Source organism: Phoca vitulina, unplaced genomic scaffold (genome assembly GCF_004348235.1).
Source record: "Phoca vitulina isolate PV1807 unplaced genomic scaffold, GSC_HSeal_1.0 scaffold78, whole genome shotgun sequence".
In the NCBI taxonomy this organism is placed as follows: domain Eukaryota; kingdom Metazoa; phylum Chordata; class Mammalia; order Carnivora; family Phocidae; genus Phoca; species Phoca vitulina.
This window is the reverse complement of record NW_022589781.1, coordinates 6392072-6417351: the sequence shown is the minus strand read 5'-3', so window position 1 is coordinate 6417351 and position 25280 is coordinate 6392072. Positions and strand designations below refer to the sequence as shown.

Sequence of the window (25280 nt, the reverse complement as noted above, 5' to 3'; positions counted from 1 at the left end):
TAATTTTTAAGTGGAACTTATAAAATACTAAATCTGCCAAAAGGAAGAGACATTTAAAATTAACATTTTTTTAAAGTTAGCATATGAGCATAAGTATGAATTATATGCATTTATTATATAATTCTGAGTATCTTTTCCTCATTGCAGAAGAAAATGTCACAGGCACTTTGAAGTAGACATGTGCCCAAGGCTGTATATTTTCAATCACATGATTAAAGACTATTTATCACAACCCAGTTTCTGCCTTGCCTTATTTCAGTGCCGACACCAGCTTTCTTTCCTCAAACACTGCCTATTCCAAAGCTCATCTCAGGAATGGTTCTGATGAATCTAGATCCACTAATTCAAGTGACTGATCTGGTTCATAATTTGTCTCATTCAATGGTAGCTTGCTTTCAATAGGAGCAAAGGTCTTATTTGTCTAACTCCTAGAGAATGAAGCTAAAAATTTGGAATTTCAGCTCCTGCAAGCAAGAGAGAAGTGATTTGCTTGTTTACTTATGTATTTGTTTCCACTTTAAACCACCCCTTCTCTGTCTTATAAAATCATGCCATGTGATTATGCTCTGCTGCATGTAGGATGGGCCTTAACGTTACATAAAATATTGTGGTGACTCAGCAAGGTCGAAAAGAAAAAGAAAATTGATACCTCTGGTTTAAGAAGAGAAGGCCTCAGGAGTTGCTGTTGCTGCCAAAGGAAATTAAAATAGAAAAAGGTTTAGAAAATAATTCCGGTGGAAAAGGGAGATCATGATTGAAAAGAGAGGAAAAAAAGGCCACAGCTTAAAACCGGTTACCTTGGGATTATGAGTTATTATTCCTGTGATAGCCACCAATATTTTCACTATTGATGTTGGAATGTGAAATAAAGAATTAGTTTGCATTTCATCATTGTTTTAATTAACATCGAAGTTAATAACCTTTAATAAATGAAAACCTGTATAACTTTTTGGTTCAAACTTTTTTGTGTAAAAAGTTATTTACAATTTTAAAAGCATTTTGAGTGCCACAGGATCCTTTTGAACAAACTTAACTCTGTTTTAAATTGCCCCCTTTTTTTCTCCCCAGTCACATTAAATGTAATCAGGTTCCTTACTGAGAAGGTAGAGCACATAACATAATGATATAGTCGTAATATACTCATCATCATATTTAAGAAATGCTCCCCATTTTTCTTTTTACCAAAACCTGGGTTGCTTATAGTCAAGCATTGAGCATGCTTTTGGAAATTCTTTTGTGATCGGGGAAATTGTCCTTCCTTGGATTTTGCAGGGATCACTCCTTACTGCCTCTCAGCCTCACCCATACTCAAAGGAAACATGGTGTCTGTTGGTCTGTTTCCTGATAATTTATCCTTTAAACATATGGGAACAAGAGACACAGTTCAAGTTTTGGTTTATCCACTCCTTGAGGGAATGGTTACACAACACAAATCTTAACATGGGAATGACACTGGGAATGTGGGCATTGGAATTCCAGGAGACCATTCCAGTGGCAAACCAGCCATTGGAAATGGCCAGGAGAACAGCCATGTGACTGAAGGGAGGATCGATTTTCCATGACACGGCTGTGAGTGACTTTGTCTAGTTAAGGCATTCCTTTAAAGGAGAAGGAAGTTGAAGTTAGAGATAGTCTGATCCAATCTGTTAGCTATGATACCTGTCCCTGAAAACCAGTTATTCTTAAATGCATTCTTCTGGATTTCCAAATACATTAGGACTTGTTCATTCTAAACTAGTGGCCAGTCGGGTTGTGAGCTCACTTCACCGTCTTGACTGGGAAGCCGTCTGCTCAACTCAGCCACGGCACCACTTTCAGGACAGCTGGGCCAAATCCCACCGGCTAGAACGTCCACCACCTTCTCCACAGACCCAAGAGTCACATGAACACGATGGAGAAGCCAGAGATTTCTCATAGTCTGACTCTTGAAAACTCTTTAAGGTCTCAAGCTCTCATGTGTTAGGAAGGAGCTTTGGACTCTGGTAAAAGGGACAAAAGTCCCAGGTTGCTAGAGTAAGTTTCTAGCCTGAGGAAAAAAAAAATCTGGGCGAATGTCACAATACTGAGTAATAGCAATTCAGGAAACAATATATTTATCCTTGGAAAGGGGAGCATTTGATATTTGTTCACCCACTTAAAATCCCAGAACAAACCAGCAACAGGTATAAAAGACAATAAATAGCAGAGCATACTTATAAGTTTTATTGAAATAAAGGAAAATGCCCTACCTATGAAAGAATGAAAATCAGTCCTGCCTATAAAGCAAATATTTTCCTAGTAAGCTTTATATAACACCATAAAGCCCTTACCTCTGATGCATAACCTCTCCTGCAAGGCAGAAACAAAGAAATCAGTATTAAACAACTTAAGAGTTTCAGATTAAATAAAATTATAGATAAGGGTTTTTTTTTTTTAATCTGGGAAAAAAATAAGGTAATTTTTACTAAAAATTGTCTCAGTGAGAAATACATTCTGTGGCAGTTTATGAGGACAGGAGCATCGAGGTTTCATGCCTGCATTACTAAAACAATTACCAGCCCAGACTCTCACGCCGCATCAACAGCACACCTTACACAATCTATCTCAGTGGTGTATAATAACACACTTTGACTCTCTTATTATCAACTGGATTAAAAATATTCTATATCATCTCTAACCTAGACAAGTCTTGATACATATAAGATACTCATTTGGGGAAAAGATGTGTTTTATACATGAAGAGCATATCGATACAGGATAAAAATGACCTCGATGCCTAGAATATATTCTTCCAAATGTTGGTAAGATGTTTTTTTGTCTGTTTGCATCAATTTATTCTAAAAATAATGAATGCAGAATACTGACTAGCTTTAAGGGTCAATGACATTATGAGACATAAGAGCTGAATACTTTCATTTTCATTTCATATTCAGTATTACCATACAGATTTATAAAGTTCATGGACCACAAGTTGGGGAAATGTTCCACTGTACTTGAGAGGGGGAAAAAAAAAAAGTATACAATGCTTTTAGTGTTGAATGTCATTAATTATAACGATTTTTTTTGTCTATTATTTACAGTTGACCTAAAGTACTGTACGTATTGTATGCTGTTATGAACCAAGTGTACAAAGCTAGTAACTGCTATGTAAAGACACATAACTTTAAAGTCCAACAAAACGATCTCTCTAGAGAATTTCTTTAAAATATTACAAGGCCTTGACAAAATAAGTCTACTTATCTGAACAAATCTTAAGTGCTTAAGGCATTACTGATTGAAATGGTTGGTCATAATGGTAGTATAATGCTTACTTAAACTTATTGGCAATTCATTATTTGAAATGGTTCTTTAGTGAGTTTTGCTTCTAAGATTCTGCCAATAGTTATGAGAATGATAATCCTTCTAAAGCATTTAGAAGTTTCCTCAATTTGTATCTTTCAGAGAACAGATAATGACAGCTCATACTCTGGTTTTAGTAATGAGAATTGAGTCACATATGTGATATAAAGTGTCCAACCAAAGCTGGACTTCATTCTCCAGGATATTTAAGCTGACTTTTTTCATTAGCAGCCTTTTCCCTACATGTAGAAAATAAAGTATCAAGAGATGAACTACACTGTTTTTAGTTAACTTTTAGTTAACAAGTAACTTTTTGTTATCTTTCATGTGGTTATTTGTACTGTTTGTCTCAGCTCAAAGGCAGAATGTGACTTGGAAAAAGCACACAACAGAATCACTGTGCATCATTGTCTGTCGGCTTTCAATTAACACGACTTCCTGTTCATCCTTCTAAGACCAGTCATATAATACTGATGCATTTTTATGTAGATTATATCCAGTGTGTATTAGTTATTCACTTCCCACCTTTTTTATGCATTAAGCTTACTTTTAACAATAAGGAAAATGTATGGTAACCTACTTTTGTCTTTTAAAAAGGTATCTAATAATTTCTTACACACTAATTAGCACATAATGAATGCAGAAGAAAAAAATGGTGTTCTTTTTCTGGAGGTTGGCTGTCAGGTTGTGGGGGCTCAGGGATTGAGAAGAGGAATAATATTTTGGCCTGTGTACTCAAAGAATTATTTATAGGCCTCATGCTGATGAAGTCAGAGATCTCTAAACAGAATGTGTGAGTAAAAAACTAGATTAAATATAAAACATGGGAATGGATGTTTCATTTGAAAAGCCTAAGATACTAGTAAAACATTTAGACTAAGTAAATTTTATAAGGCCGTAGATACCTACATAAAATTGATATTTGGAGTTTTTATATTTCTTTGTAATTATTTAGAGAATACATTATCAAGGAATTTCTTTCACATATCCAAGAAGTCGATACAAAATAGTTTTTAAAAACACACAGTCATATCAAAGGCTTACACACTCATGAATAATACCTTGTCAGAGTCCGCCAAATAGCACAAGTTCTCATGCATATGACCGGCTGCCAACAAAAACTCCAACTGAAGTGTTTCAGTGAAAGAGAGAAAAAAATCATGTTCAAGAACCCCAAGAAGAAAATTACTCTTGATTTGGATGAAAAGAATCTGAATCAGAGGAGCTAATGAAAATCATTAGATTTATAGCTTTTTTAAAAAATCTGATACTATTAGGGATGACAGACCAAATACTTGAAGAAATGTCACATAATGTAAGAGCTGAACAAAACCTTTGGAATGATGCATCATAGGGCCCTGAGCCTATATTAATATACTTAGAGTGGAAATGATCAAGCAAGACTTTTGCCTATATTTTGAAATTGTGCTTTGTTTTCCTGTGTAGACTTTTATCTTCTACAATATTAAAACTGCAGAATAAATCAAATAATTACACTTGTATTCAAAGTGGGGAATTACAAATAAAATTTATTCCATGTGTTATATGGGAAAACCGTGTAATTACTTGCTGGTCAAGTGCAGCTTTCATTAAGAAGATAGCACTTAGCTGAGCTGATGCCTTTAAGACTTTGCCGAGCTGAGTTCTGAGAACAACTACAACATAAAATTTCTTTCTGAAGTATACATTTTTATCCTATTTGCCGAATACAAAGAGTAAAGGCTTATATAAAACTGATGACAGTTCGCTAGATATATTCCTTCTTGATTTCTATTTAATGTGTTTATATTTTATTTGTACAACTAAATTTGGATGATTTATCCAGAGTAATGAAAGGTAACTATTCGAGGCACCTGGGTGGCTCAGTCGGTTGAGCCGCTGCCTCGGCTCAGGTCATAATCTCAGGGTCCTGGGATCGAGCCGTAGTCAGGCTCCCTGCTCAGCAGGAAGCCTGCTTCTCCCTCTCCTCCCTGCTCGTTCTCTCTCTATCTCTCACTATCTCTTGCTATCTCTGTCTCTCCCTCTCAGATAAGTAAATATAATCTTTAAAAAAAGATAACTAGAAATGAAGCTAATATACTTTTCTAAAATTTTGATAGACAAACATTATTGATAAACTTAATAAAATTTTTTTATTAAAGTATTCTTTTTTTTATAAAGATTTTATTTATTTATTTGAGAGAGAGAATGAGACAGAGAGAGAGAGCATGAGAGATGGGAGGATCAGAGGGAGAAGCAGACTCCCTGCTGAGCAGGGAGTCCGATGCGGGACTCGATCCCGGGACTCCAGGATCATGACCTGAGCTGAAGGCAGTCGCTTAACCAACTGAGCCACCCAGGCACCCTTAATAAAAATATTTTTAATTTTCATCAAATAGTAACTAAATTCATACTAGATAAACCTTCATAGACATTTATTGAAACTTATTTTGATGAAACTGATTAGAATTTCTTTATTAAACTATTAAACTGGAGAAAAATATTTTCTTTGAAGGAGAATCTTCTGATAAAATTATAATTATGAGATGATATCACATTATGAGATGATATCAAAATGTGGACAAGCAAAACTGAAGACCACTTTAAACATCTGTGGGAAAAATGAAATGTCTTACAAAAGCCAACAAGATTTATTTTCATTATAAAGAAGGGAAGAAAAAACATAATGAGAAATAAACAGAGTAAGACCATAATTGAAAAAGTAAAAGATTTTTCAAATGTATAAGCATACTAGTAAGATAAAAGCAAGCCAGAATAGAGAATGTTCTTGTAAGAAAACAGATGACTACATCTTACAGCACCTGGGATTTATTTTGGAATACCATAATATCTGTCAAATCCTAGATTTCTAGATACATAACATTTTTACTTTGGTAGTGTTTAAACTTACCAAATACATGGCCTTCAAGGAAAGAACAGAACCTATGATATCATTTTTTTTAGATTATTTTAACAGTTTGCTTTTTTTTTCTGAAGCACTCAATAAAACTATGATCAGAAAGTAAACGTAGGCATTACTGCATTAACATGCTAACAAGCCATTGGTTTAAGCTGGAGATCGAACTTTCTTGCCCACATATTCCCATTGAAAAATAGATTGAAATTACTTACTTTTTAAATAAATGCAGACAAACAATGCTACTTCGTAGTTAAGAAAATTAAGGTAAATCTATAATATGAGTTAGAAAAGATGAGGTTAATAATCTTTAAAAGTAAAAAAAAAAATGAGGAAAAAATAGCATTGCACTGAGTTTAGGGTAAAAGAATGGAATCTTCTTTAAATGTTCAAATTTGCCTCCTCTTGAAGATTTCAGTCAACAGAAGAGTTGTCCAGTTAAAAGAGGAAGAGCATTACAGTGAGGCAGACTGACTGTGAGGTGGGTTCTCAGGGCCCTCGACAATACTGTGCAAACTCCCTTGGTCGTGTTCAGTGACTTCCACACTTTCTGTCTCTGGAGGACAACTACTTCCAAGTCTTGAGTTGTGTGTTGGTGGAAAGTTTTTTTCGATCTGACTGTACATGTTAGCTACCGACTTTTCAAGGTCGGCTAAGTTTTTAATATGCTTGAGGATGCCCTTTGGTTCTCTCCGGGGATCTGCACGACACACTGTTGTGGGTGCTGGTGGCTGTGGGACAGAGGGCTCGATTTCCTCGGTGGGTGTCACACTGACAGTGTGCTTAACAGCTGGTACACAGACACACTTAGTGGATGGAGCCCAAGTCGGAGGAGACAGAGGAGAGGGAAGAGGGGGGGATGGGGGAGGGAGGGAGGCGAGTGAAGGTAGAAGAGGTGAAGGAGAAGAAGAGGGAGGAGAAGTGGGGGTGGAAAGTGGAAAAAGTGGAGGAGGGGGAGGAAGAGGGGAGATATTTGGTGGTTTGGGAAGGATTTCAAAAATGTTCCTTCTGGTTTCAACTGTCAACATACATGTGGGTGTCTCTCTCCTAAAGACGGGGGAGTTTAAAATGCAGGGCACTGAAGGAGAAAGTTCCAAGGAACAGTCAGCAGGAGAAAGGATGATACCAGGTTCGGACTGGAGTTCCACAGTTCTTGAAACGGTCGGCAAAGTGGAGGAGGAGGACTGAGGCGAAGGAGAGCAACATGAGGAGTCTGAAGACAGAGATTCCAAGGGCTCTGCTCCACGTATGAGCAGTGGTTCACCGTGCCTTGTTTCTCCTCTCTTGGCAACATTCGAATCTCCAACTGGAGGCAGGGGATTACTGCTACCTCTTTTGTTTGGAAGGGTCTCTGTGGTTTCCTCTGCACCTTCCTGCCTGTGGCTTTGCCACTGCTCCAGCTCTATGGTTTCTGGTCCCCTGGGAAGTTCCCACACTGGTCTCTGAGGGAAGCGGACCGGCTGATTCCACATCCTCTGAAACATTTCTCTTGGGCCCCTCAGGGACTTACTCCGGGCTTGTGTTCTGGGTAAAAATGAGTCTATAAAATCTGTTCTTAGTAAAAAGTCTGAATTTGTTGGTCTTGGATCTAGAGTTTCCTTATAAAGAGTACTGTGGATACTTAAGGTGTCCTCATCAGATGTCAGTGTGTATTTTCTTGCCGACTTGGGCTGGTTGTTCTTAAGGGATCCATCTACATGAGCCTGCTTGTGAGTCTCAATAGTGCTGGAAGAAGAAAAGGGCATCACAGTGTGGGGACTTTTCCTGTCTTCCAAGACTGACTTATTTCCCCTGCTTTGTTGGAAATGGTAGAGAAGGAAAAGACTTGAAAGAAAAGAAGATAATGAAATGTAAGGAAACAGGTTGTGACATAGCTTTCACGAGAAAGATGTCTTTATGGTTCTCATTACGACTTCAAAATATAAAAGGCCAAATAACACTAATCTACGGAAGCCAGACATTACTTTCATGTCCCCGTTCTCAGAAAGGTAGGGCAAGAAAAGCTTGAGAGCTGTGAGTAGCATGATAAATTTTCATTTTTTTCCTTTAGAAAAATGCTTCAATCTGTAGACTGATTTTTTTTTTTTCCCAGTTAGATACAGCAAAGTATCCATGACCACACATAACAGTTCCCTTATGCAGAAATCATGATTCTCCAAATTGCAAACCAGCATTTTGGCTAATGGTTTCATATCCTTTGCTTTGGCTGAGGGTGCTCAGAGCTGTCTGTTCAGGGAAAAGGATCCTTAGCTGTATCTGATTCAGTAACATTATCTCTCCTCTCAGTCATTCTGTTCTGGAGCTAAAAGTACTCTCCTATCTGAGATAAAGCTTAGAAGAGAATACAGAAAGGAATTCTCTATTTCCTAAATTAGAGAATTAGTCTCCAAGGACAGGTGGGAGAATTTCTCTCATAGAGTTCAGTTCAAAATCACAATGGAGAAATTGGAGTTATGCTAGAATCTGGACAGAGATTATTCCCTTCCATTTCAATTTTAAGCTGAATCCATTTTAAAATGCTATAAACAGTACAAATAAGAAGAGGGGCTATTGGTATGGATTTTGAATATTGTCTGCATCAAATTTTGGTCAAGACCAACTTTAATGAAAAGACTTATGTCAAATTACATAGTTTCGATATCCCTGGAAGAGTGGCTCATACACTGACACTGAGCTTCAGTGGCTGAGAGTGATAAATAAAGTCAACCAAATGAAAGGACATAAGCAGGTGTCTGTAATCAAAGCATCGGGACCTTTCTCCCAGCAAGGCTGGCTGGTTTTCAATAGTCTCTCCTCAGATTTTGCTCTCAAGCTCAAACAGAGTAACATTTTCTTGATTATTGTTTAATATTTACCCACACAGCAGGAATGAAATAAAAGGAAATACTGTGAATAAAAATTACGTGGCCACAATGAAAATGGAGAATGACAGGTGAGGGAATAAAATGCTATATAAAGCCGAAGTTGTTACTGAGTCATTTCACAAAGATACAAACTACAAAGGGAGAATCCTCACAAGTGGACCTGGGGTATCAGGCCCACCTGGATAATTCGGGAAGGACAGACAATTTGGATTAAGCAGACATCAAACCCTTCTCCTGATCTTGCAAAGTCATTTTTTTTTTTTTTTAAATAAATGGACTTGACACATTATTTGGCAATTTTTTAAAAATAGATTTGTTCTTGGTTTAATTCTTCTTGGAAAGAACTATCTATATAATGGGACCACATCACTTTTGATTGAGAGACACCTTGAAATACTTTTAACAAATTAAAAGCGAGAATTTTGATACACTTCTTGGGAGGCACAGGTTTTCAAGACACCAAAAGGGAATGAGGTATGGAAGGTAGAACTTTCTTTTTAAAAGGCAAATGACTCCATGGTAAAAGGTGAAGATTACTATATTTAGAGTAAAACTTAATCTAGTCTCTTGTATCTTTTTTCCCTAATGCCTCGTATTAGAATGATATTATTTACTTACTTATGCCTATGTATCCACAGGTGGGAAAGAGAAAACATGCGACAGAAAAAAAAAAAAAAAAAAAAAGAGTTTGAACTATAGTTAATTTGAGGTGATTATGAAAATACTAACAGGAACTTGATTTAAACATTTGATAGGTATATCCAGAAAAGAAAATGCATGTTTTTGTATTTTCTTTGTATTTACTCGTAAGAATGATATGTAATAATATTTTAGACAAAACCATATGGCATTTCTTTGGTTGTCTCATCACATAAAATAGCTAGCTGTCCGTTTCCTATACCTAGGTAAAATTCACCTTCATTACACATGGTTGATTTCAATCCCAAAACAGATATTTTAAATGAGATTCTGAGAATTATTTCTATGTCCTAATTGAAAAATTAGTCCACACTGATTTATAAAGAAGGTATAGATACTGTTTGGAACAAAGTAAATATACAAGTTCTGTGATGACTATTACAGAGCAACTGATGAATCTGTATGATGTTATTAATTAGATCATTAAGGTTTTTTTCAAAAAGGACCTTTGATTTTTTTTCTTTTAAATTTGATAATAATTCATTTGAAGCTAGTCTATTTTCTAGTAATATATGGTTAGAATCCCGGTATAAAGTTTTTAAATAGATAGGTTAAACATTTGTTAAAGATATTTAAATGTGCAGAACTCAAAATACTTCATTAAATGCGTATTATAATTGCAAAATTCTCTAAGTCTACCACAATTTTTCAAATAAAAGTAGTCCTTAAGTGTTGCTATTTGAAAATGGTCACCATCAAACTATATTGATTCCAGATGATGTTACAGTATATCTACTTTTGTTAAGTAAAAATGAATATATGTCACTATTTTCAGATAAAACAAAACTTTACACCTAAGTCTTTTTTAGTTTCTGAGTATTTTTTTGCTGGAGAGAGGTGGTTAATATAGAGAGAATCAAATCGTATTGGCTCAATTCCTACATTCACCAGTAATTCAAAAAGAGACCATCGTTTTCAACTCATTAAAAAAATTTAAAAACTGTATTTAAAAGCATGAATCCTGTATCATATTATTTTAGAAATAAAATGCCAAGCACTAAGGTCTCAAACATTAAATTCAATTTTAGCATTAAGATATACAACATAAAAATCAATTTTAACATTTTTAAATCTTCTTAACATCACCTTGTATAATAGTATTAATATGGCAAAGAATATTGATACATGTGGTTAAAACCAGTTTTTCCATTAAAAGGTAAATTTCATAATTTTTGAGGCTTGCTTTATTCCTATTAGTAAATGCTACAAATGTAACACAGTCCAATGTGTTTTAGTCCCTCAGCTCCACCAAATTCCAGTTGCTAAAAGGTATCTTGGATTTAATTCAGTCATATTCAAAGTTTTATAACATCATTGGTTGTTGTGCATGTCATGTCCAAAAATAGTTACTCTTTAATTTTTAAAACACAGGCAAGTTAAATAAATCCAAAAGGAATCAGGTTATAAGGGTAGCATCATTATGGGAATATCTGTGAAGTCTTTTCACAATAATTTAAACGTTTTCCAAATGTGGATGATTTGATAATGCTTAGAGGTTCTAAATATTGCGGGAGAAATACTAAGCTATCACAGTAGTCTCTTTTGAGAGGAATATAATGAAAAGCATATTCTTTAAGTGGTTGGATATTTAATATTTAATTCTTCATTTAGGTTTCAGATTTTCATTACTCTGTTTTATGATATCCTAAGATAGTATCTTTAAAAAGTCTATGATTTAAACCATAACATCAGTTTTAAACTACCAAATAGGAGTTGGCTTTTGATACCAAATCAGGAATTACTATTTTATGATTATGCTTTATTTTTCCTTATTTCCTATGAGAAAAAAAAAATCAGAATATATTTTTAATTTTGGAGAAAAAAATGTATCTGCATAATTGTGAAGGGTTCCAGATTAAATAGACTATTCAAGCTAGACATCTGCACATTTTCTCTTACTCAGATTTTAATGTTTTTTGTTTGCTTATGTTTTGGTTATTATTTTTCAATTCAACTTTTCTTAGGTTCTCATCTTAACAAATTTTTTTTTTTTGTAAGAAAAATGTCGTAATTCAAGTAACCTGCATTTCCGCATCAGGTTGAAATGAAATACCCCCCAGCATCCATCACACCCACCTGTGAGGGCAGCTGCAAGGCCTACTTACATGGTGCTGTCCCCCAGCTCCTCGTACAGGTGCGCCCCGGGGGGAGGCGGGGGCGGCGGGGGCGCGGCCACGGGTGCTGGTGCGGGCGCTGCGGGCTTGGCGGCAGGTAAGGCCGACTGGATTCGCGCTGTCTTGGTGCACTCAGCTTGGCGGCTTGAGTAAGGCAAGGATGTTTTGGAAAACTCATTTTAGAAATCATGTATGTATCAGTTAGCATACGAACCCACTAAAAACATCAGGAACACAAATATTCGAACTTATAAACTGACAGAATTATAAAAGCATCCCCACAGAGTATCTTTCTCCTATATCCTCTTCCCCTTCAGTTCTTTAAAAGATTTACCCTTGAATAACGGGTAGAATTCAGTAGAAATATATGCAAGTTAAGTGAAATAGTAATATTAAAGGTGGGGGCAAGCTATCTATAAAAATGTGATTAATAATTGGTGTTTTTCATTCAATGGATCTCATAATTGGAAGCAATGCTGAAGATGCATAATGTTCAAGATACATAATTTTTCTTTATCTTTCATCATCCATCTGTTTAAAGAAGAGTTATTTTACTTAAAATGATTTGAAACATTTTTGACATTCGTTGATAGAGGTTGTGTAGTTTACAGAGGATCTCTCTCCTAAAGAGGAGGGGGATGGCTAGCTTTGGTTTCCTTTGGATACCTAGGACACCCGGGATTCTATCCTTAGAGCTTTGCAGCCCTTTCTGAATGTCCTGGACCCCAACGGTTAGTTCCTTCCTCAAAACCAAGATCTCAAAGTGTGGAAGCTATCAGAGCAAACTGCCTTTTTTCACATTTCCCCCCTTGTATCCCAAAGTGAAAAACCAGCTCGCTTCTGTATATACAAAAGCACAAGAGAATTTGAACTAAAAAGTATACACCTCCTGCAGATAGATACAAGGAGTATCTGGGGTTTTTCTTTTCATAGTATGTAAAATCATATGCAAGATGTTAATTATACTTACACTTTAAACCTGTTTTGAAAAGCAATGAGTAAAAAAGAGAGAAATTTACATTAGAAGTGCGCATTCATAATATTTTAACATCTGATTTATTCTGCATGATGAATAATTTACCGGTTAAACTCATAATGACACAGACTTAATGACACAGCAGGAAAACTAAGTATCTCCATTCAGAAAGTCAGAATGTGGGAGCACTTTATTATTACTGGCAACATCACAGAAGCTGTGAAAACATTCATTACAAGGAAACAAAGAAATGAACTAAATGGAGCAAAAAAAAAAAACTAGATGAAAACATGGAGACATGAATTTGAACTCTGATGGAGAAATGGAATAGTAAAGATGATCTGATCTTTGTAATCGGCTTCTCAGCGTCCTGGGTGTGTTACAGGGATGGAGTCAGGCAACAAGCCCGGATTATACCCTGGGCTTCTCTTTGCAGCAGAGGTTGGAAGGTGCCCCTCCCGGGTCATGAATCCATGGCACTTTCTTTCCATATTTGCCCCTTAACTTTTCTATGTATAGTGAATTTCAAAAACGAATGTTAATACGAAAGAATAGCCATCCATCCAGTCTTTCTTATAAGCAGAATATAAAAATATGAACGCTAGATGTGTAAATATTAGAATGTTACTTTGAAACATGAGCAGTGCAAACCTCATTTTGTTTAATTCTGTTAGTTTACAAAAAGCTATAACTAAAATGAATTCATAGAGTGTCGATCTGATTACTGAACTAAAAAAAAAATTAAATCATTTACAACATATTTAAATGCTAAGCATCTTAGTGGTTTGTTAAATTTCAGACCACTGAGTATAATGTCTAGGATGCTTCAGTTTTGTTCACTGCATTGTGTGTCAAATATAAGAGGTTTCCTCCCTGGTTTTCTTGCTACAGGATTCCTTTGGGAAGCAGTGCAATGAACAAGAATAACTGTAAGACAGATTAGATTTAACATGAAAATTAATACTGGCTTGATGGCTTAAAAATTTAAAACATTTGTCCACTCTTAAGTTGGTTCATAGGCTTTAGATTTGGTGTATCAATTGATTTGTTAAGGATACTTCAGACTCCAATATATCAACCTAAATGTTGTATTTGCAACTTCACATCGCTTTTGTGATGAAAGATATTCCTATGGCATCTTCATGCAGAGCCTACTTTTCAATTTTTAGGTTGGAATTACCTTGCTTGATTTAATTCAAAAGAAAATTCTCAGTGTTCGAGAACAAAGACAGCAGTTTAAGAATACGTAGGTGCTGGTTGAGTCCTTCCTGTAAGTATTTTAAATGATGAAGGACAGTTCTGCCATTATTCCTTCCTCTGTGTTATGTCACTAATTCATATGACTGGAGATCCCTGTTATTTATTTGCATTTTGGGGTACTCTTAGGGCCACCACTCTTCTTAACCTATTCCAGAACTCTTTTCACCAATCATTATCAATACGGATATGTTTTAAATGCCTAGACCTCTATCACAAAGGTTCCCTGTACCTAGTGTCAAATAAAGAATAGCTTACTAGACGACTTCGAATACAGATGCTTACATTAGCTGTAATTACTTCACTACTTTGAAGGGCCTAAATAAGATAAATATAGATATTTTAAATGGAAACATTTGCCCGTAGGAATGAGAAAAATGGAAGGCCTCCACAGTCAAAATATCCTGGTCGTATGTTACAATATAGGTTCTCACAGGGCTACCCAGGAAGGAAAAACCCCCATGGAAAATGACCTATGGCATACCACGATTTTTAAGTGATTTTGCCAACACAGATGCAAATTTAACAACATGGATACAATGCTGTCGCGACCATGTGGTTAGGTCGCAGACCCTCCTCGGGACCAGGGATATCTGCGCATGTCATTCCACTGCATATGACACTCCCTAGGATCCCTGCTACCTTCCCTCCCGAGGCTTGCAACCTAAGAGCATGAACATAGCCACAGGAGCTAACCTAACAGTCCTATCGGAGGAGAACATATTAGGAGCACGGGAACATTGAGTACTCTGTAGGAAATGCTGGAAGTTTGTTTTGATTTCCCTTAAAGGAAGGCCATTGGGTGCAAGAAGGATACAGCAGTCCCCAAAATGTTTGCACCATTCCTGTTTTGGGACTCCAAAGCCATGTCCCCAGGGGTGGCTTTTCGATGATCCCATGTTCTGATCGAGGGATACTTACTGTCTGTAGCTGACCAGAACCACCAAAATGGCAGGAATACAGCAGAGGATGATGATGAAGGCCAGTGCCAGCAAGGCCCCTTCCGTGTAGCCCAGACTTTCTCCTCGCTTTTTAATGCTGGTCACTGCCTCTGGAGTGCGGATCTCCAAAATGCGTCCTCCTTCCCCGTAATGCGGCTGGAAGTCTTTATTGATATCAAGCAGTTTGCCATCCAGAAATCTTTATTGTTAGATAAATAGTGAAGTCAGTGATGTTAACAGAAAAAAAGTTCTTTTTTTAAACAGATTTTTGTAATATCTTTTAGTATTTTCTTTAAAAATACTTTTGTAAACTATTAAAAATATTTTAAAGAAGATAATTTTGTAGTATCTTACTATTTTTATTAAATATTAAACTTTTTAAAAATAAATTTGTGTAACTTTGAATATTTTCTTTAATTGAAACACAAGCTGAGTCTTATGAATTAAAAAAAAATATATAAAAAGCAAGAGCAATGAAGAAGAGCAACTACCACCGATAGACACATATCACAGATATTAATAACAATGACCCTTACTTAATATGCTCACAGACTTGAGAAAAATAATTACCAACATCACTGAACTTAATATCACTCTGTTGAAATTATATACATTATTAAGTTATTCAGGTGAATAAATATTCTAAATTACATATAGCAGAGTTTAAAATTATATCCTGCATTTTGTCTGCTTGGGTCCTCAGAATGATCCCGTAGCACAGAATGTTATAATGCTAATTTACTGCAGGCCAGAAAGCTACACAGTTAGGGCCACGGATCTGAGACACCAACCCAAGCCTTCAGGCTCCAAAATCTCCATTTGTCTTGTATGTCGACACTTTCAAACTCCAAACCTTTAAAATGACATTTTATGGGCAAGAGGTGAACAAATTAAAAGGTGTTTCCTGTCTAGACAGAGAACACTATTATGAATGATGCAGATAGCAAGTCAGTCAGGACGACAGGAATTAGCTAATTTAACCCAACAGTTCTTACAAACTCTTCCTCTAAATAACGCAATTCCTACTGTGGGCATCGCATTGGGGGGCGGGTAATCAAGGAATAATTGTTACTTAATTTTATTGGATTGAATGATTTTGTGACATATTTTATGTTGTAATTAGCAGGTAATAGTTTTTTTCAAAATTCCTTGGGAACATTTGCACAATCCCTTATAAATACTACAGTGTTGATGTAACAGTTGTGTTCTTAATAGCAGAAAGCCACACCATGTCTTAGGTATTTTTGTTTTTGAATTTTTAAAGATGTTCATCTATAAAAATCAAATGTCTTAACTATAGAATATTGGAAAGCACAAAACTTTCCAAAAAGCAAAATTACTCATAGGCCCCCAACACAGAGGCTGCTCACATTTTGGTATATCCAAATTGAACCTTTTTTATAAATATCTTTTATTCTCATAATTACACAGCATATACGAAGTGAAAACTATTATTTTAGAAATATATTGCATAATATAAGCCTCCACACTTATGCTGAAAATGTGGAAAACACAAAGAAATGGGAAAAAAATTTTTAAATGGCCTCAAATTTCACCATCCCATGATAACAAAGTGCCCCATGCTTGTGCATCTTACAGTCTATTTTATCCCTTTTGAGATTTTTTATTTTAATTTTCTGAATGATCATGCTGACTTTATATCTACTGCACAGTGTTCATAGCTTCCTTATGGAAAAAATAAAGAGATGACCCATATCAGATATGAATTCCACTGGATAGTTATTAGACTTGCCATTTAAGAAACCCAATGGCTTGGATAACTCAATTTTAGTTTGAAAGGTGCACATGTTTTTACTCAAGTTTTCATATGATAATATAAGGCAGTTAGAATTTTCGTTGTTTTTGTTTTTTGTTTTTTGTTTTGTTTTTTTACAAATATGCTTTTGTAGATATAAAATATACTTTTATAGCATTTTTCCTAGGTTATTTTTAGGTCTGTTAAAAAATATAATAAAGACTGAACCATGGTTCCAAGTGCTAGAATAGAATGATACCACGTTTTGTTTGAATTGTTTATCAGATAAGGTAAGAAGTTCCAAATAAAGTACAGATTGAGTTCCGTTGCAAGAAAACAGTATTAGAAACTGGGAAGAATCAGAAGTAGAGGTAGATCATTAGTATGGGCTAAGAATTCACTCCTATCATGCGGAATCCACCAGATGGACCCACTTCTACAGGATTCTTGCATTTGACATCCCATCACCTGAGGGAATATTCCTTAGTCTTTTTACATTCCAAGAGCTCCATTATTTTGATATTTACTTTGGTTTATTTCTCAATTTAGGTAAATGTTTTCATTGTTTCATGGAAGAGTGGATTGCTTTTGAACCCATACCTCGTCTAGAATATCCTTCTTTTTGCTTTCTACATGCAAAACAGTTTGCCTGGGTAGGAATTCCTGAGTCACAACATTTTTCCTTAAAAAACTGTGGATCCGATTCCCACTGCCTTTTGACATTCTATCGTGCACATGGGATGTCTAAGGCTTAGCTAATTTTTTCTTTCTTTATAATCGAGTCACTTTTATTTGTTTCAGTGGTATTAAAACATATTCAGATACTTTTCAGTGACACATGACATTTTCGTTGATTCTGTGGGAAAGTAATGGAGTCTTTTCGTTATATTTTTAGTTTATGTTTCTGTAATAACTACTAAAGTGTTTTACCTCAGAGATGCCTACACTTGTCAGGTTGTATCTTCAATGTCCTCTACATATATTTTGATCTTTTCTTTTTCTTAGTGTGCCCTGAGCTTCTTATGTATATACTTTATGCTGCCAATTTCTTTTTCAGATGTTTCCTCATTTCGGGCAAGTTTGGAGATTTTCCATACCAAGGTGGAAAAAGTGGCCCCCAAACCTTCAGGCTTTTGTTTTATACTTTTTCTGATTTGGGGACAAAGCTAGCTTCCATGTTGGTCCTTGAAGAAGGACTCTGAGTCCTTATGTGTGTCTAACTGACCCACAGCCAGGCAGTGAGCAGAGGACTGGTGTCCTGAGGGGGAGGCAGTGTAGATCCCACCACCAGCACCGTGGTGGAGAGCCTTGGTGGGGTTCTTTCACCAGAAACAGGGAAGGATTCAGAGCTCCTCAAACACACATACCATTTCACTGTCCCATACGGTCTTGCTTTATATTAAAAATGTTAAACTGTTTTCCAGTGGTTTCTGGAGGAGAATATTTACAGAGATAAATTCTACCTCTGAGTCATCAGGATGTTATTTCTTTTACTTTGTTTTTCAGTATTTATTACTGATCCCATTTTGCCCCCTGCTTATTTATCTTAGGAAGGAGATCTATCTGTTAGATCTGCTCTCTTTTCCTGATGAGTGAGGGACAGGTGAGGCTAGGTAGGGAGAGAGAGGGAGGGGGCCATAGGATCAGGCTTACAAAATTCAAAAGTGTAGATGAAAGGAATCCATAGATAGGGGAACAAACCAGACCATTCTGTACTAGGTATCAGAGGTGGGTCTTGTTCTAACAGCTACTTGTGACCAAGAAAATTAGCGACCCTAAAAAGGAAGTAAGCCGCTGAAGGTGTTACCTCTAGTCCCTGCTCTATGGTGGTAAAAGGATTTAAGTTCCCTGGTTAACTTTCTATAAAAGACCAACCCTAAAAGCCCTCAGTGGCAACCCGGCCAGGACCCCTCTCACTCCTGAGAGCTTTTTCTGTATCCTTGCTTAACTTCTATCGCTTTACTCACTCTCCTTTGTCCTTGAGATTCATTCTTCTACTCTGTGAGACAGAAACCTTGCTCTCCCAAATCACTGAAATGCAGTAAATTCCTAAGCCAGTTCCTTGTCTTCTGATTCACTGTGCTGATAGAACACATGCAAACACGCATCCCTGCCTCTGTTTACTCGTGTGGGTCTCGACTGTCAAAGTATGGTGTGTAAGCACCAGCTGACCCTGCTTTTTACCTTGATGGTTATCATAGTGCAATGTACATATAAATGTAGAGATAAAGGGGGGGGTGAGCAGGAGTATGCACTCTGTACTTTACAAAGCCCTGAACCTAGATGGTAGAGGGGTGGCTGCCTCTTTTCCTGGTAAATACCCTGTTTCTGGGTTTCTGAAACAGGCATACAGAGGGAGTGATGGTTAATACATCTGCCCACATCCATTCCACCTGGATAAGGTTGTTTTGCTTAATAAAGCAAATCACGGGTAGACCACTATTTCCTTTATACAATTCCAAATTATAGACTACTTTATATTCCTCAATATATATCATACTCTATTTATAGTAAACTAGAGTATAATATTAGTTTTCCATTATTTAATTTCTCACTATTCTTAATTTTTATGTTTTTTTTTTTCCCCCTGGTCTTAGGAATTTGAAAGAAGCTTTATAAGAGCTTGGTAGTCAGATTCTATTTTAAAGTATAAATGTGTTCTTATACGCTATGTTGTAAATGCAGTTTGTAGAGCGTACAGGCCCTTCCTACCTTCTCCACTTCTCCACCATCTGGACAATGTTAAACAGGCTGGATGTATAAAAAGGTGCATGAGCTAAAACTGTATTTGCTTTTTTTAAACAAATATTTAGTTAAGTTCTATTTTAAAGCAATATGATTTGTTTCTACTAAGGGTGCAGAAAGCCGTAAGAGCCTGTGACTCCCACCCTAATGACAAAAAAGTCAGGTAATACGAAAATTGTAACTTTTTTGCAAGCAAAATGCCAAATGGCAAAGAGTGATAGTTTCCTCCACAGGGACATGAGACCGTGCACCGTTTCAGCTTTCACAGAATGAGGAAAATGTGGCGGCCAAAAAAGCAAATAAAAGAAATGAGCTAAAATGTTTTAAAGATTTATTCATTTGAGAGAGAGAGAGCACAAGAAGTGGGAGGAGCAGACTCCCTGCTGAGCGCAGAGTCAGACTCTGGGCTCAATCCCAGGACCCCAAGATCATGACCTGAGCTGAAGGCAGACGCTCAACTGACTGAGCCACTCAGGCACCTGCAAATGAGCTAAAATTTTAATAAATTTTTAGAAGCTAAGTGTGTACCAACATGCAAAGTTGGTGTAAGAGATCCATGAACTCAAAGGGGGGGGTTGGCATTGTACTCACTTGCAAACTGTTTTCCAAGGACCCCGATAAGATAAACTAGGGACAAGGCTGGAGACAGGAGAGAAATCCCCTTCTAGTGCAGGGTTAGAGGGAGCAAGCAGCTAAGGCTGGAGCACCTTGCAATTCTTCGGACCTGTATTGCTTACAAAGCAAGAGCCTTAAGCTGCAGAAAGAGGGAGAGGAAGTATCCCAATCCCTAGGGGTCAGGCTAAATCCACTGCTTCTGGGGAAGAGGTATAAGCAACAATCCACTCCATGTAGAGGAGGAACAGGCATTCTCTTGGGCCGAAGACCCTGCACAGAGTAGAGGTTTCCTACTGGTCGGGAGGGGCAGGGAACACTCTGACACCCAAGACACACCACAAAGATGGTGTAGTGAGTAGCTGCCATGGGAAGGAGGGGGAGAAAAGTGAGAGAGCCTCAGCCCACGTCCCAGGCACGCAGGCTAGACAAGGAGAAGAGAGAGCCACCCACCCACCTTGCTGCATGTCCACGGTGAGGGAAGAGCCAAGCAGTGAGCGGGCGCAGTCTGCCCCGATGAGAGGGGTAAGAGAATGCAAAGTTCCCAGGGCCTGCAGGGAGACCCAGCAGCGGAGCCAGACCAGACACAGCCCAGATGCTGGGACATCAGACAGACTTTGATACAGCTCTGCTTAGATTACAGAATCTAGCAGAAAGCAAACAACATGCTTGAAGTAATGGGAAGTTCAATAAAGTGGTAGGAATCGTAAGAACCAAATGGAAATGGAAGCTTTTTTTTTTTTTAAAGATATAAAGATGAAGAATTCCTTTAATGAGCACATCAACAGGCTAACAGATGAATCCGTGAACTTGAAAACAAGGCAACGGCAATTATCTAAAGGAAAGCACAAAGAGAACAGAGGGCGAGGAGAAGAAGACAAGAACAGACAGCATCCAAAAACGTGGAGAAAAATGAATTTTAATTGGAGTCCCAGAATGAGAAGAAAGAGAATATAGGTTATAAGAAATACTTGGAAAGATAATGTCTAAGGATATTCTAGAAATTGAAACATTAAAAACCAAAAACAAACAAAAAAATGCAGATTCAAGAAGGTCAAAGAACCACAGCAAGAATGAAAGCAGGATAAAAGGAATATATATTCACTGCAAAAAAATCTAAGTGATTCAGATAACCAAAAATAAGAAAAATCAAAATACTCATAACCTTGTAAAACAAAGTTGTTAACATGTCATTACAGTGATTCCGGTCTCTATGCTTTCATAAGCTTTTAAAGAAAAGTTTTGATATAGTTAAATCAGTTTTTAAAAATCAAAGTGAACTCCTCTGAGGAAATACCTTTTTTGTTTGTTTCTAATTCTTTGGCCGGGAAATTCCAACATCCTCAAAAGCTTACATTTTAGGATCAGGGAAGTTGAAAATATAATCCCATTTCTGTTATGTGATAATCTTAATGTTCTAGTATATTTGTTCAGTGTTAAAAACTAAATTTTCAACAGCTCTCCTAACTACAGGATAGATAATATCAGTGCATTATGAGCCTTGGATTATGAAATATATCTGTATAATTTCATTATAAAATGTTTTGAGGAATAAGTCTGGGTCTTAGGTTATTATATTAATAATTAACTAATAATATATTAGACATATTATTATAGTGTCTCTCAGCTACTAGCTCAAGCTGCTAAGGGAAACCTTTAATACTTCATGGCCATTCCATCCTCTTTTCAATACAGAATGTTTTGATTTACAGTTATTCTCGATTTTTCCCTTCTTTCCTGGTTATTATAGTTATTCAGTTGAATTTCTATCTTTACTCTTTACAGTATAATCTAGGTTTGGGAAAACTTGTTTAGAATGAAGGATGTTTATCTTATACTTCCCAGTGTCAGTTGAAACCCAACTGGCTTCAGTTTCCAAACTGTTCACCTCTGAGGTGTTTACATGTGCAATTCAGATGATGATCATCATTACTTTACTCTTTAAAGCTAGACTAACAGCCTAAAGAAAACAGATGTTTCCAGAGTTAGGGAAAACACCCTGAATTCAAACAACCTATCATCATATTTAAAAATAAAACCAATGTATGTAAAAACACAGAATGCAGATGGGTTTAAATAAATGTTAATAATGACAATAGAATATATGTAATTTTAAAGTATATTTCTAAATGAATTTTAAAATTAATACAATATGCAAAAATTGGCTTAATAGATCTAAAATGCTACTTCATCTGGATGTTGGTTCTAGAACTTGAGAAGGCGCTGCTGCTTAGTCATCTCTACCTCCCCACCGTGATTAACATACTATCTTGCCCATGGCCCAAACAGCTATTAAATTTAAGTTGATGAATAACATACTTAATAACTATGGCTCTTTTATAATTAAGTTGCTATTAAATCACTATTTCATTGTTGCTAAAATAGCAGCAGTGAAACTTTGCTCAAGAACAGATTTAAATTCAGAACAGACTCAACTCAGAATGTATGGGTTTTAATAAATAGATAGATAGATAGATATTTGCTGAATACATAAATGCAGCCACATATGGATATATTTGTAAATTTGTATATGCATATATTTATTTAGTGCTCTTGAGTATATACAGAGAAAGAAAAACTAAAATCTGAAATTATGGATTTGGGTACATATATATACACAAATACCAATAAATATTTAGAATAATATATTATTAAGTAAAAATGTATTTCAATTTAAATGAGAATTGCATGCCAAGAGTCTGGTGGACACTAGGTGTCACTAAAGCAAAGCTCAAACTAACAACAACAAAGGGGTAAGCTGTTCTAAAATGATTTCCAGGGGAGAATGCATAGCAGCCATTTTACTTAGAATTCTGCATTTTCTTTATTTTTAGGATTCATAACTCAAATATTCAAATTCACCAGGATGAAATAAATAGATGAAAAGTATGCACTGAGGTGGAAGGGGTTATCCCCTTTGCCCCCCACTCCCATGTCAAGGGGAGAAAAAAAAGAGAGAGAGAGACTAATTTTTGCTGATTCAACCTTGAGGAAAGCTAGATTTATTCTTCAAATTCATGCCTACCGACATTGTCGCAGGCTGACACCTGAAGAAGGAATCTGTGCTCTCCCCCTCCGGACAGCTAGGGCGTGGGAGCAGGAGTGGAGGTCTGAGGTCATCTCTGTGGACTGCCCCTTGCTCCTAATGGACCTTCTGACCTCCAAAGTCACTCTCTCCCACACCTGGCCCTGAAAACGTCAAGGCATGAGGACCCTAGGTATTGCCTTTGATTTTTTTTGCTTACACTTCACTTTCAACAATAATTTGGGTGATACTGTCACCAGGGAGCTGTTACAGACAATAAAATGACTTACTTAAAAAGCTCATTTCTGTCTATGGCTCGGTTGGTCTGGGGGTCGACTGCGTAGACAGTCAGGTCACATTTGGTATAATCTTCTAGAGAAAAGGCGTCCCCATGCCTGCGAGCACCAATGGACTCTACCACCACCTTGGCACCGGGAATTTGCTCCTGAACATAGCGATCCAAAATCCTATAAATCAAACAAAGTACAAACGTGACATTCACTCTCAACTTGAAATGACATTTAGTAAATGAAAAATGATGACAGCCTGGTTTTTGCTAATGTTTACTGAATATGAACACTTCTATTTTTTCAGCATTTAACTCCCAGTGATGCTAGAAACTGAATAAAGTAGAAAGAGGTCATCAACCATGTCCTGTTTAAGTCAAGTCTAGACTTTTGGAATTTATGATACCATTTGAGCTCTATGTGTCTCATGGGAATTGCCAACTATATTGTACAAATAATAAACCTACCTATGGTTTATAGGAGGCGGGGGTCTTAGAACTCTTGTGTTCACATGGTTGGTGTTACAAATTGCATGTTCCACCAGATTCTGTGATACATGGTGCATGGACTGTGATACAAGGTCCAGGACTAGGATACCTGTTTCCCTCATGGTATAAAGACTCAGAGCATTACAGCAATGAGAGAAGGGAGAGATGTTTTACCAGGTTAAGAAAAATATTGCATGCAAATTTCAGAAGCTATTTAGGTGAATACAAACAACGAAAACATCTATCATTTGGTCTAGAGTCAACAATATTCAACAGAAAGGACAGTAATAATGGTAACCTATAGGTAATTTCTGGAAAATACAATTTTTTCTAATTGAATAATTTGATTTTAATCGGAAGCACAAGTTATCGCCATATAAGTGTCTGTGGCCTCTATCATCACAAATGACAATTTCCTTAATGTCTTTTCCTTATTAAAAACTTTACATTATTAAGCCCCATGGATTAACATCAGAATCTATATTATTAAATATTTATAGACATTCAAATGTAAATAAATTGATTTTAATAACTGGACGCAGCAAATATCTTTACATTTATCTACAGATTGGACGCTCCATTTGGAGTCCATGTTGTGAGGCCCTTTCCAAGGGGGACAGTTGGAGCAATATCATCTAAAGTCCTTTAATACATCAGGAAATAGCTTTTAATTCAGATGCCAAAACTGACCTGCTTTCCGCTCTATTAAAAAAACATTTCCTTAAGGGTCTGGTGTGTGTTTGGTTTGCGCTTGCCAGAGAAGCAGCACTGATACTGAGCCTGGGGGACATGGCGGCACCACTGAGCACAGGGGTATGGCCCACACCAGGGGACGCGACCCATGGTAGCGAAGCACTTTTTCTGTTGGCTTTTATTTTCTTTTTAATTGTGTTTGTTTGCTTTTAAATGTGTAGGGAGCAGCATAGTCAAAGTCCCTCTTCTTAAAGTACGATTCATCCTTGTCCTTTTCTCAGCAGCTCACACCCACTGGTCCATCTGCCTGATAGGATCTCTTCTGATGAGATCCTTGCTGAGGAATAAAGAAAAGAAAATGTATTCTCCCTGGAACCTGAGAATGGCTACACGAGGAGACACAGACTATGGGGCAGTATTTAGCCGGTGTTTTAGGATTCTTTTCCTGAGACAGTTATGCTCCCTAACCAAACAACAACAACAACAACAACAACAACAAAAACAAAAAAAAAGGAAAAAGAAAGAAAGGCCTTGAAACCAAACCACCTTATACTCTTGACAGTTGATATAGGCATGAATGGGAAGAACATCCGCAGTAAAGAGCTCGGA

At 36.7% G+C, this 25280-nt stretch overlaps 1 protein-coding gene across 4 annotated transcripts in view; it reads right to left on the bottom strand.

Annotated features, from left to right (window-relative positions):
- The window catches only part of LOC116625425 (protocadherin-15-like), a 1687848-nt gene that overhangs the window by 13690 nt on the left and 1648878 nt on the right, over window positions 1-25280 (bottom strand). For 2 of the 4 annotated variants that reach the window (XM_032393941.1, XM_032393942.1), the window contains 4 exons: window positions 23494-23670; window positions 15046-15264; window positions 12862-12870; window positions 11883-12035 (listed from right to left, as the gene is read on the bottom strand). In XM_032393941.1, the coding sequence (XP_032249832.1) occupies window positions 11883-12035; window positions 12862-12870; window positions 15046-15264; window positions 23494-23670 (558 nt within the window). Of the gene's footprint in view, window positions 1-649; window positions 689-2309; window positions 2329-5798; window positions 8039-9696; window positions 9703-11882; window positions 12036-12861; window positions 12871-15045; window positions 15265-23493; window positions 23671-25280 lie in introns of those variants that run through there. The other 2 variants (XM_032393940.1, XM_032393939.1) reach the window with 2 other exon arrangements.